The 12,898-nt window shown below is 55.5% G+C and overlaps 1 protein-coding gene and 1 non-coding gene across 7 annotated transcripts in view; both read left to right on the top strand.

Moving 5' to 3' along the window:
- Positions 1 to 12,898, top strand: part of MINK1 (misshapen like kinase 1) — a 54,314-nt gene that overhangs the window by 7,513 nt on the left and 33,903 nt on the right. For all 6 annotated transcript variants that reach the window (XM_035134510.3, XM_035134511.3, XM_088655505.1 and 3 more), the window contains exon 2: positions 11,261 to 11,326. In XM_035134510.3, coding sequence (XP_034990401.3) covers positions 11,261 to 11,326 — 66 coding nt within the window. The remainder of the gene's footprint in view (positions 1 to 11,260; positions 11,327 to 12,898) is intronic.
- TRNAS-UGA (transfer RNA serine (anticodon UGA)) lies at positions 3,484 to 3,555 on the top strand. The gene has a single exon. It is a non-coding gene; the product is annotated as a tRNA-Ser (tRNA).

Below are 12,898 nucleotides of genomic sequence, written 5' to 3'. Positions count from 1 at the left end.
TGGAGATTCTTGCTGACTCAGTCTGATAATGCTTGTAGGTCCATTTTACATATTTATTTATTTCATTTATATTTCACCTTTTTCTCCCAGGAAAAATATGGTCCTTCCCCTTCCTCATTTAATCCCCACAACAACCCTGTCAGGTAGGCTAGGCTAAGAGGAAGCAGTGACTGGCCCAGAAGGTCGCACCCGGCGAGCTTCATGGCTGAGTGGGGGGGGGGATTTGATCCAGGCTGTTCTCTCCTAGGTTCTCTCCCGACCCTCTACCTCTATGCCATGCCGGCTCTCATGATGGGCATGTAAATACCGGTACTGCAGATATTTTAATCCCACCCACCTCCATCTCAAACTGAGACAAATTCATGAGTGATAAGGCTTCCCATTGGGGCACCTGGCCGGCCACTGTGGGAACAGGATGCTGGGCTAGGTTTATTTGAGGTTCTCTCCTCACAGCTGTCTTTGCTGAAAGGGGTTGGTCTAGATGCCCCTTTGGGTCACTTCCAGCTCTGCAGTTCTTTGATTCTAAGAAAAGGGAAGCTCTTCCTGCTGCTCTCGTCTGCACCTTAGGGCTTCCTCCCAGCTTGTCACTCTGCCTAGGAGGCACCTTGACCGGGAGGAGAGTTTGGGCTGCCTCAGGTCTGAAAAGTCCCGCAAAGTCACTGGGAAGGGGTGATTCCTCCTCCTGCTGGTCCAGGTGCCCAGCCAGGGTTGCCCCCCACCCTTCTCTGCTCCCCTCCTGAGTTTATCCATGCACTGTCTGGCGAAACTTTGGAGGGCAAAGGGGCTGTGCAGGAATTGGATGGCGTGAATCGGTGCGTTGGCAGAGTTTGGCATTGTCCTCTGGCTGTGAATCGCACACCAGATCACAGACTTGTGGGGTTGGAAGGGACCTTGAGTGTCATCTAGTCCAACCCTCTGCAATGCAGGACTCTTCACCCAGCGTGGGACTCTAAGAATCCTGGGCTGTGGCTGCCGCGTCCAGGCCACAGTGGGCCCAAGCTCAGCACCTGACACCTTAGGTCAGGCACCCTCAAACTCAGCCCGCCAGATGTTTGGGGACTACAATCCCCATCATCCCTGACCACTGGTGTTGTTAGCTAAGGATGATGGGAGTTGTAGTCCCAAAACATCTGGAGGGGACGAGTTTGGGGGTGCCTGCCTTAGGTGTTGCTGTGCGCATGGATAAACACTCACAGGTCTCAGAGGTGTCCTTGCCACCCTCTCTTGGAGGCAAGGACAAGCTGGGTTCAGCGCATCCTCAAAGGAATCATATGTCCCCCTTGTGCTTGGTGGGTGTTTTCTTTTTAGACCAGTGGCTGTGCTTTTTCTGTGTCCTGGAAGCTGAGGTGGTACATCCTGTGGGGGAATTGGAGGTGGTGGTGTAACTATCCAGCCCCCTCTTCCCTCCAGGGTCACGAGCTCCGCCACTGCAGTTCGCCTTCAAGTGTCCCCCGGGGATGTCTGTGCAATGAATTAATAGGGAGTGCAAGTGCCTGTCTGGGGAGGGGCCTGGCGCCTGGCTACCTCCTGCCGCGGAGACCGCTGTGGAAATGTCACGCCCTGGCTTGGTGGTGGTGAGGGAAGAGAGTGCTGCTGCAGCAACGGAGCTCGCTTCCTTCAAGGGCTTTCTCCAAAGGGCTTTCTCTTTGCAGAGGGGATGCCCGGAAAGGCCAGGAGGAACGTCCTGCCGCCAGTGCCAAGCAGGAGGCAAAGTCCTTCCTAGAGGCCCACAGGGGAGGAGGAGGGGAGGGCAAAGTCTGTGACTCGGGCACTGAGCCAACAGCCCTGTAGGGAGGCCTCCTGCCGTGTGTTCCTCTGGACCATATGAAACTGGGAACAAGTTGCCTTTTGCCTGCATCCAGCCAACAGCTATGCTTTAGGAAAGAATAATAGAATCCTAGGGTCACCCAGTCCAACCCCCTGCAATGCAGGAACCTCAGCTAAAGCATCCCTGACAGGTGGCCATCCAACCTTGGCTTTAAAATCCTCAACTCCTTGTGCCGGTGGGTGGGGGTGGGGATGCACCTCAGAAGGGGGGGGGGAGAGATGGTTGGAGCCCTTCGTTTTCTGTACTGTCTGAAGCTAAGGGAGTTTCCGGCTAGTGGGCTGCAGAATCCGTTGGTGGGAGTGTCGTGGGGAGTGGCATGACCAGACTGCAGGGGTTGTGTCCTCCCAAGTTCCTGGTCCAGAGAGGAACACAGGAAGCGGCCTTAAAACCGAGTCAGACCCTTTCTCCATCCAGCTCAGCATTGCCTACACTGACTGGCAACAGCGGCTGGCCAGAGTTTCAGGCAGAGAATCTTTTCCAGGCCTGCCTGGCCATGCCTCTGGGTATTGGTCCTGGGACATCCTGCACGCAAAGAAGATGTTTAGAAAGCTCATGCAGGTTTTAATCTGTTTTTAGAATCATAGAGTGGGTAGTGACCCTGAGGGTCATCTATTCCAACCCCCTGCAATGCAGGAATCTTTTGCCCATTGTGGGGCTCGAACTTGCCGCCTAAACTTCAGAGTCTCATGCTGTATCACTGAGCTACCGTATGGCTCTTCCCACAAATGCCTTTTCTCCTCCCCCTCCCAAGCCCAATGTCAGGGTTAGATTTTCAGTTGCCAGTCTAGTCCAGTGCCAGGCAGTGGCAAAATACTCATAATGCCAGTTGCTGGAAGCCACAGGAGGGGAGAGTGTTCTTGTGTTCATTTCCATCTGTGGGTGCCCCACATTGTGGCGCAATGGGTCAGTGTCTCTGGCTGTTAACCAGAAGGTTGGTGGTTTGAGCCCACCCAAGGCAGGATTGCAAGGGGTTAGACTAGAGGATCCTTGGGATTGCTTCCCTCGCTACAATTCTATGATCCCATGGATGGCCACTGTGAGAACAGGATGCTGGACTAGACAGGCCCTTTTTGGCCTGGGCCTGCAGGCTCTCTCCTTATGTTCCTATAGTCAAATGTCTGTTAGGTGCCAGGGAACCTAGGACTTTCCTGTCTGCTGGCAGGAAATGGGGTGGAGGGCTGGAGAATTGCAGAGGCTTCTGGGAGAAATCCCCACCCTACCCCTGTGTGGAGCTGGATTGGATGTGGCACAGGAGAAGGAGGGTGGGTTGGCGTCTTGTTGGCAAAGCTGTTGATCGTAGGCCAGGCTGCTCCAATTTCTCTCCTGCATGCACTGCTCTCCCCCCCCCCCGCCTTCTTATTCCTCTTCTCCCTTTTCTCGTTGCCTAATCTCGGGGGATGGACCCACATTCACGCTTGCAGGAACCCAGAAGGTGACACTCTGTGAAATAATGGCACCCGTGGGAAGCGTGCCGTTTGTCCAAAGTGTGGTGTGGGGCTCGCGATGCGACCTAGGTGCTCTCCTTGCGCCTAGAGCCTGGAACTGAGGGCCAGGGGCCGCACCTGCCAGGGCTTCTGTCGGTTAACGCAGCAAATGACACCCCTTTCGGGGTGGGGTTGGGGTTGGACATGAGCTTGTGCCCTGGCAGAACAGGAGGGGCTGTAGCTCAATGGCAGAGCACCTGCTTTGAATGCAGGTGGTCGCAGGTTCAATCCCTGACGGCATCTGCAGGTAGGGCTGGGAGAGACTCCCCTCTGCCTGAGACCCAGGACAGCCACTGTTGCCAGTCAGTGTAGGCAGCACTGTCCGAGATGGACCAAGACCAAGGGTCTGTCTGGTGGTGGTAGGTCCAAGAGGGGCTGCCTGGGGGCCACTCCTCCTCCTCCCTGCGATCCATCGGAACAGGCTGAGCTGGAGGCAGGCAGGGAAGCAGGCAAAGCTGCATCTAATTCAGGAAGGCTGCCATGGAGACTGAGGAGGCAGCTGGGTGGGAGCCGCCTCTCTGCCTCTTCGGTGGGGGGGGGCTCTTGGCGCAGTCTCTTGCTCAGCCTGCAGCTTCCCTCCAATGTGTCTGAGCACGGGGAACAGGCCCCGTCACTTGGTGCGGATGTTAAAGAGGATGCTGGCCTGGCCTGAGGCTGCTGGGTCCAAGCCAGGCTGGGTATGAAGCTGTGGCTCCCTTAGGGGGGGGCTCTCCTTCCTTGTAGGTTTTTGAGCAGGGGTCGGGTGGCCACCTGCCAGGTATTCTTCATTCCTGCATTGCAGAGGGGTGGCCTAGACAGCCCCCGGAGGTCCCTTCCAGCTCTGCAGCCCTGTGATTATCTCTGGGGTTGCCAGGGCTGGACAGCTTATCTTAAAGCAGCCTTTGCCAGCCCTGCTGGGTGGCGGCTGATGGGACTTGTGGTGCAGAGCACCTGGAAGGCACCAGGTAGGCCTTAAGGTGAGCTGCCCGCCTGTCCAGTTCTGTAGAGGAAGCTTCTCGTGATCCTCTCTGAGGTGGATGCAGAACATGGGCAGCGCTGGTGGCATAGGAAAAGGAATACCTCTTCATGTAGTTTAACTGTGGAACTTGCTGCCGCAGGAGGCAGCGATGGCTGCCAACCTTCATGGCTTTAAAAGAGAACAAAACCATGGAGGAGCAGAGGGCTTTCGATGGCCCCCCCTGGCCCTGATGAAGGCCGTGCAGTTGATGCTTCAGTGTTCCAGTTGCTGGAAACCACGAGAAGGAGGGAGAGTGGCTCTTGTGCTGCCATCCTTCTTGTGGGATTCCCAGTCGAGGCCTCAGGTTGGCCACTGTAAGAACAGAGGATGCTGGCCAAGATGAGCCTATGGCCTGATCCAGTCAGCTTGCCTTACGTTCTCAGTGCTAGGTGGGCTTCTGGGATGTTTACACATGGAGATGAGAGACCTAAATGCCACCCTCTTCCCCTCCAGCCTCCCTGCTGCTTTCCATCCTCTGACAGTCACTGCTCATCCTGCGCTGTGGATGTTATAACCCCCTTGAGGGGGGGGCGGCACCCCTTCTCCCCACCAGAGCCAACTTCGCCCAGCACCTCTGGGAGGGGTGTGTGTGCGTGCATGTGTGCCTTGCCACACCAAGAGCGGAGAGAAGCCACCCCCTGGCTCAGACCTGCAGCTTGTCAGCAGGAGCTGGCTCCTTCGCCATCCCCACAAATCGGCTTAGGGGTCTTTGCCTAACCTGATTACAAGCCGGCAACCAGCAGGTGATTTGTAATTAAAAGGCAGACGGGGAAATCTCTGAGCAGAGCACTGGGGCAGCGCTTCTCCCACCCCGCCCCCCGCTCACCCCCCTGCAGTTAACACCAGGAAGCAGGGCGAGGGAGACCCTGGCAGTGTGCAGTGGGGGGAGAGTAGAAGAGAGGGAGGAGCTGGGCATTGGCAGGGGAACAGGAGACCCTGAGCTGCCGCAGAGGAAGACCACCCTAAAATGTGCCTCTTGGCCAAATCGGGAGGGAGCAACATCAGGCTTAAGACCAGGGTTCAAATCCCCACTAGAGCTGCCATGGCACTCCCTGGTTGTGACCTTGTGAGCCAGTCACTGCCCCTCTTGGTCTAGCCTACCTCACAGGGTTGTTGCTGGGATTCCTTGAGGAGGGCAGAGAACCTTGTAAGCTGTCTTGAGCTCCATGGAGAGAAAGGTGGCGTATAAATGCAACAAGTCAACAATAAATAAATAGGAGTTCAGCAGCTGGATCAGACCAAAGTGTGGAGGGAGGGGGGTCCACCCAGTCCAGCATCCTGTTCCTTGCAGATGCCCCAATGGGAAGCCCACGAGTGGGTGTCCTGGGCGCAACGGCTATGGTCTCCCCCCGCCCCGCCCCATGCCCCACTCTTGCTCTGGGGCTCAGAGGTGCTGCCTGACCCTCACCCTGGAGGTTGTGCACGGCTGGAGATCTGCCGGGGAAAATGTGCCCATTTCGCAGGAGCTGAAGGGTTGCGGTGGGTGGGTGGGTGGGTGGGGGTGTTGGTCACTACCAGTTTCAGACAGCCCCTCCCTTGGGTCACTGTTTTTGGGGGGGGTGGGTGCTGCTGTGCTGCTTTTCATGAGCAGTTGCTGTGTCACCTGCATGTTGGGGCTTTTTTGATTGATTTTCCTCTGTGTCACAAGCAGGCTTAGTTCTGGTTTCCAGGTGAGGGCGGCTGCTGATGCCGCAGGGAGCTTCCTCCTCCTCCTCCTCCTGGCGCATGGCGTGGGCAGGGCCTGTGGAGAGAGCTGTGCCAGTGGGCGGCTGTTTCTGCTCGTCCATTTTCTCCCTTTCTGCCTCTCCCCGCCGCCTGACTCACAGCCGCCCCCCCAAAACTCCCTCCCAAGTGCCAAGAAGCATTGTGGTGCCTTCCCCCCCATTGTCTCGCATCCCACACACCCCCTCCTCTGACCCCCAAAAGGAGCAAACGCCTTGTCCTGCCTCTGCTCCCCACACACTTCCAACAGGTGTGCCCCACACAAACCACTCACTTCCCTTTTCCTATGCAGATTGTGCCCCCTGACTGGGTGGCACCTCCCCCCCCCCGCCTTCCACAACCAAGAGACCCCGGAGTCCTGAGTTCCTGGGGGGGGGGAGAGTTGGCGTTGATGGCAGGTGGCCTGAGAGATTTGCTGCTTCTGGCTTCCTTCCCAAGTCAAGCCTTGTGACGGACTTTGCTGGGAGGGCAGGAGGGAGGCTGAGAGCCGGCTCAGAAAAGGGTCTCTTTGTCCTGCGGGGGGCAGGGGCCCACAACCAGGAGACACGCGCTGGATTTGGCAGGCTGGGGAAGAAGGGAGGTGGGGGTTAGAGGCCCACCCACCCCCAAGAGAAACGGAAGGCGACTGGCTCGTTCCCCAATGTGAGAGGGAGTCCTTGGAGCAAGGAATGCTGGGAAGGGGGGGTGGGCTGAAAGCCAGGACCCACTTAGAACCTCTGTGAAGAAAGGGGAGACATGCCTGGCCTGGGGGGGGGAATACTTGGGCTTCACACAGTGCCAAGTTAACTTGTGGAACTCATTGCTTCTTCTTTTTTTCCGGAAAGCTTTTCGTTTCTTGAAAAGGGGGCTGCCTTCTGCACCTCCCAGCAACCCAGTTTCCTGGTCCTCCTTGGTTGGAAACTGGGGCAGGGTAGAGGTAGATTTGCAGATTCGTGGCCTCGTCTCCTAGCCTTCTGTGCCACAGGAAATCTTGGCACGCAGTGAAATAAAAGCAGCGCCTTTAACTGGGGCGCCTCTTCCCTCAATTGGGAGACTCGGTCCGGCAAGCCTCCAGGAGGATGTTTGTACCTTGGACTGGGTGTGCGACGTGGATGTGGGTGTCGGGTGGAAAAATAGCACGGCTTGGTTCTTGAGCTGGTGGGTGGTGGACTCTAAAGAGCGCAAGATGAGCTTGCTGGGTCAAGCCGGTGGCTCCTCTAGTCCAGCATCCTGTTCTCGCAGGATGGGAAACTCTCAAGCAGTTGCGGAGCACAAGAGCAATTCTCCCCTCCTGTGATTTCCTGCCACTGGAATTCAGAAGCATTGTTGTCTCTCTCTCTCTGTCTCTGTCTCTCTCTGTCTCTGTCTCTCTCTCTCTGTCTCTCTCTCTCTCTCTCTCTCTGTGTCTCTCTCTCTCCCCTCCCCCCCCTGGTAGCCATTGATGGCCCTCTCCCCCTCCATGGATTTGTTCCACCCTCTTTTAAAGCCATCCAGGTGGTTGGCCACCCCTGCCTCCAGTGGGAGGGAGTTCCATAGCATAACTTTGCGCTGTGCGAAGAAGGAGTTTCTTCTGTCTGTCTGAACTACTCCAGCACTCAGCAGCCTTGAACGAAGAGAGGAGAGGGCCATGGAAGTCTACCAGCCATGATGGCTCTGCTCAGCCTCCGCCGTCTGATGCATCAGTGCTTCTGAAGACCAGTCGCCTGAAACCACAGGAGGGGAGAGTTGCTCTTGTGCTTGAATCCTGCTGGTTGGGCCCTGTGAGAACAGGATGCTGGACTAGGTGGGCCATGGGCATGATCCATATTGGCAGTCCCTGGGTTCTAGCGTTAGATAAGATGCTACAATGGCAGGTGTATTGGGGAGGGGTGTTAAGCCCTCGCAGAGGTGCAGGGAGGTGTGTGCTAAACCCTCAGAGGGACCCACACATGCCTTTCACGCACACATGCCTGGGGGACATCAGTCTGGTTGTGTCCTCCCCTTGCAGGGTTCTGCAGCTGCTATTTTGGGCTTCTTAGCTCCAGTTCCCCTGTGGATGGAAGGAGAGGGGTTTTTCTACCTGGCCCAGATGCAGCAGGCACAGAACATTTTGAAACAGCTCGGTTCACCTTGTGTTGCCGCTGAAGACTTTGCACTGGGGTGGAAACTTTTCGACTTTCGTTCTTTGGAAGGTGGCAGCGGCAGTCCCCTTCTCAAACCCTGCAGTTCTTGTAATACAGCACAGGACTGGATTTATTTTTTCAACTGGGAATCGGAACTAACTCCTGCTCTTGTTGCCCTCTCACTTGCCTCAACCAAGAAGGCCAAGCAGCCTTCCACGAGCCCCTCATGAGGCGGGAAATGCTAGCCAGCTTTAAACACCCCCTGAAGACCCAGCTAACTTAGCAAGCGTGTTCTGTTCTTTTATTTATCAATACTTTATCGATACTTGGCTGAACGTTTCATTGATGGCTTCTGTTTTTAACCGATGTCTTTCTTTGCAATTTTTGGTTTGAAATGTTGCATAAAAGCTATAGAACTCCCTCCTGCAAGAGACAGCAGCGATGGCCACCAACTTGGATGGCTTTAAAAGAGGATTAGGCAAATTCATGGAGGAGGAGGAGGAGGAGGAGGAGGAGGAGGAGGAGGAGGAGGAGGAGGAGGAGGAGGAGGGAGCTATGGAGGGCTGCTAGCCACAGTGGCCCTGCTCTGCATCCACAGCTGGAGGCAGAAATGCTTCTGAACACCAGTTAGTGGGAACCACAGGATGGGAGAGAGTTGCTCTTGCGCTCGAATCCTGCTTGCGGGTTTCCTGCAGGCAACTGTTCTGCCCCTGTGAGGACAGGAAGCTGCACCGGGTCCAGCAGGCCTCTCTTCTCACGTTCCTTTTTTTTTTCTTTTTAAAAAACGATCTTAACGTGTTTCATGCAAACCACTTGGGAATTTTGCCTATTAGGCGGTATGTAAATATTGGCAGAAGTGGCGGGGATTGTCTTCACCTTTGCAATAATAAGCTTGTGAGGCAGGTCTCTCCACAAAGAGGAAACCAAGGCACCCTCTCCCTGGTGCCTCAGCCGGTTGTAATCCTACCCCGTCCTCCTGGGCATCGGAAGCAGCCCCCCCCCCTCCATCTGCTTTCCAAGGAGGCGGCTGGCGCTCGGCCACAGGTGCTGCTGGGCTGCTGCACTCCTGAAACCAGAGGAGGAGGAGGAGGAGGAGGAGGACAGCCGCAGTCAAGGTATCCCATTGCACCCAGCAGCTGCTGGCTGGCCTGGCCTGTGTCCCACTCTGGGATCTCCTCTCCAGGCTGGCTTTCGGCCTCCTCTTGCTGAAGAAGCTCACGGATCTCTCTCTCCTCGGCTGGGTGTTCGCTCGGGGTCTCCTGGCAAAGGGCTGCCTGGCCACCGTGAGCTGGCAAGGCCCTTGAGCTCCCGCCAAGCCTCACCTCGGAAAGGGCATTTGCAGAGGGGGAAAAGGCTCGGAAAAGGGCCACCAAAATGACTGAGCAAAGGGGGGCTCTTTAGCTTAGAGGGAGGGCAAGTAAGGGGCAGCAAGATAGAAGTGTATGAAACTGTGCATGGCATTTTTATTTTTATTTTAAATTATATTCCTTATACCGTCAAAAGGTGTTAGGGTGACTCACAAGATAAAAGCACGAATACATAGTTAAAGCAGAAATAACAAAACAGTACCCCCCCCCCCATCCCATAGCAGGGAGAAAGTGGATAGAGAAAGGTTTTTTCTGGGGCAATCCGGACAGACGGGCAGGGTACAAATAACGAAATTATTATTAAATTTATTTAAAACTATTCTTCTCCCCCTCTCATAATGCCAGAACTTGTGGGCACCCAATGAAGCTGAATAGTGGAAGTTTCAGGACAGATAAAAGGAAGTCCTCCATCACACAGCGCAGAGTTAAACTAGGGAACTCACTTCCACAGGAAGAGGCAGCAGCTTGGAAGGCTTTCAAAGAGGATGAGACAGAGAGGAGGAGGAGGAGGAGGAGGAGGAGGAGGAGGAGGAGGAGGAGGAGGAGGAAGCTACTAGCCAGGACAGCTAGGCTCCTCCTCCACTGTCAAGAGAAGGGGTCAGCAAACTTTTTCAGCAGGGGGCCGGTCCACTATCCCTCAGACCTTGTGGGGGGGGGCGGAAAAAAAAATGAACGAATTCCTATGCCCCACAAATAACCCAGAGATTCATTTTAAATAAAAGGACACATTCTACTCATGTAAAAACATGCTGATTCCCGGACCATCTGCAGGCCGGATTTAGAAGGCGATTGGGCCGCATTCCGGCCCACGGGCCTTAGTTTGGGTACGCGGGTCAAGAGGCAGCGCATGCCTCTGAATCCCACTTTCTGGAAACGGCAGGCTCTTGTGCTTTGCCTTAAGGGCACCTGCCTGGCCCCTGTGAGAACAGGATGCTGCACCAGGCGGGCCATGGGCCTGATCCCGCAGGCTCTTCTCATGTTCCTAAGCCTCTGCAGGGGGAGGCAGGAACTTGGCTCCTCTAGGCGGAGGGAGGTCCTCCTTCCCCTCATTGCTGCTGCTGCTGCCTGTGTATGTCTTCAGTGGAGAAGGAGGAATGGCGCCAGTTTCCCCTTTTAGGTGCACCTTCCTCAAGGCGTCTCGGCCGAAGCTCTTTTCTCAGATATGGCTCTGGCCCTCAGAGACGGAAGCGGCTCTTCCTTGCAGATCTCTCTCTCTGTCACACCCTAATGAGAAGCTATTAATACTGGCCTCCAGGGATGTGGCCCACTGTCGGAGTGTGGCTGTTGCCACGTGACGGCCCATAGCCCAGATAGGAGGGGGCGGTCCTGCAAGGGTCCCAGAGGTGTGGCGCTGGGCCCAGGGCAGCTGCCTTCTTGGGGGCGGGGGGGGGGAGAGCTGTGGCAGGGCTCGACGTGCCCACTGGAGGGGGGCAGTGGCCTCTGAACCATTTCCCCAGGAGCACTTGCCGCCTCGTGCTGAGGTGAGGCACAAGTATCATAAGAACATCACCACCATCTATTTATTTATTTAGATTTGTATACCTCCCTATCCCCACAGGTCTCTGGGCGGTTCACATGATAAAATTGCAATATAAAATCACAAAATACATAATCAAAACAAAACAACCCTATTAACAACCCCCCCCTCCAAAAAAACCCCACACATTTTAAATGGGCATTGAATGTCAATCAACCAAAGGTTTGGTTAAACAGGAACGTTTTTGCCTGGCATCTGAATATATGCAATGAATCTTAACACACCCACCCCTCTCCCTCTACAGGATCCTGCTGGAATATTTGAACTGGTGGAGGTGGTCGGCAATGGAACGTATGGACAGGTGTACAAGGTAAGCAGGGAGGGACCCTCCAACCTCTGCTTTTAAAGCTCCAAGGAAAGAGAACCCACAACCTTTTGTGGGAGTCTGTTCCACTGTCAGAAGGTTCTTCCTGGTGCTTCGTCGGAATCTTCTTTCTTGTATATTGAAGCCTCTGGTTTGAGTCCTACCCTCTGGAAGCAAGTTTCCCCCCTCTTCCATGGGACAGCTCTTGAGATATTTGAAGATCGCTATCCTGTCTCCTCTTTCCCAAGGCTAAGCATACCCAGCCGATTCACGGCAGAACAGAGTGGCACTATTCCTTCCCTTGATCTAAACACCAGAATTCTGTGGACGCAGCCTAGAATGGCATTTGCCTTTTTTGCTGCTGCATCGCACCGCTGGCTCTTTTAAGCATCCTTACCTGCCTCCAGGGGGTGCTTAGGACTTGGCACCTTCAAATTGTCACGTAGCCCAAGTGGGAAGGACTCAGAAGGGCCCTTTGGTTGACACCCACCCCTGTGGGGCAGGGCCCTTTCTTCTCCCCCCTTCCCTATATCAGCCCTGCAGCCAAAGTTCACAAGAGGGAGCGGTGGGGATGGGGCCCCCAGGCCTGTTTCCTGCATTCAGGCTTAGCGAGAGTGCTTTTGAGCGTGTGCGGAGGGCTTTCCCCTCACTGCTGAGCTGGTCCTAGGGTGGGACTGGGAGGCTGGGTGTGAAGAGGTCCCTTTTCCAGGCTTGCAGAGCTTCTCTCCTGAGCAATGCAGCCTCGCTGTCTCTGCAGTCGCTCCATCCTTGTTCCTATGGGAACCAGCAGTCTGCACGTTTTCCCTCTGCAAGCTCCCCACCCCAGTTTCTCGAATTCAGGCCTTCTGTGTACACACACACACACACACACACACACACACACACACACACGAACACCTCGAGGGACAAGAGCGGGAGAGCAAACTGCTTGTTGCCTTGGGCCCCCTCCCCTCCATCAGGGCAGGAAGGCCTTGTCAAAAGCAGAGACAAGGAGTGGGGGGGAGTCGGTGGGAGACGGAGGCTGCCCCTCCCCTCCCCTCCCTCCCCCACCTTGCCATGCCTTTCCCTTTGAACACACCGCCTGACAAGTTGGGGAAGGGAGTCTGGCTGTGATCTTGGCAATGCTGATCTCTCCCTTTGATGGCAAACCTGTTTTCTAGGAAGGGGTGTGTGTGTGTCTGTGCGAGGGGTGGGTGGGTGGGCTTCAGTCAGGCTGTCTGGAAGCAGAGAGGACAGGTGGTGCTTCTGGCAGACGTAGCCCCATCCCCGCCTTCAAAGAGGTTTTGAACAGACACTCCCCCCCCCAAGATCCTCCACCTGGAGAACCCTGCCATTTGCTGGGGCAAAAGATCTTCATTCTCTCTCTTCCCACCCTGAGTTTTGAAACAGGAAAAGCCAGGCACTCCTTTGCAAACTAAGCCAGGATGTGGTGGCTATTCCCCACTTCTCTCCCAAAACTTAAGCCAAGGCTGCCGTCCTCCTGGGTCACCTGGCCCTTGGGTAGCAGCAGGTGAGGCATTGCCATTGCCAACTGACCTCCTCCTCTTCCGCCTCCCCCTCTCTCCATGCCCAGGAGAG

This window comes from Zootoca vivipara, chromosome 12, assembly GCF_965207765.1.
Source record: "Zootoca vivipara chromosome 12, rZooViv2.hap1.1, whole genome shotgun sequence".
In the NCBI taxonomy this organism is placed as follows: domain Eukaryota; kingdom Metazoa; phylum Chordata; class Lepidosauria; order Squamata; family Lacertidae; genus Zootoca; species Zootoca vivipara.
This window is presented reverse-complemented; position numbering and strand designations above follow the sequence as displayed.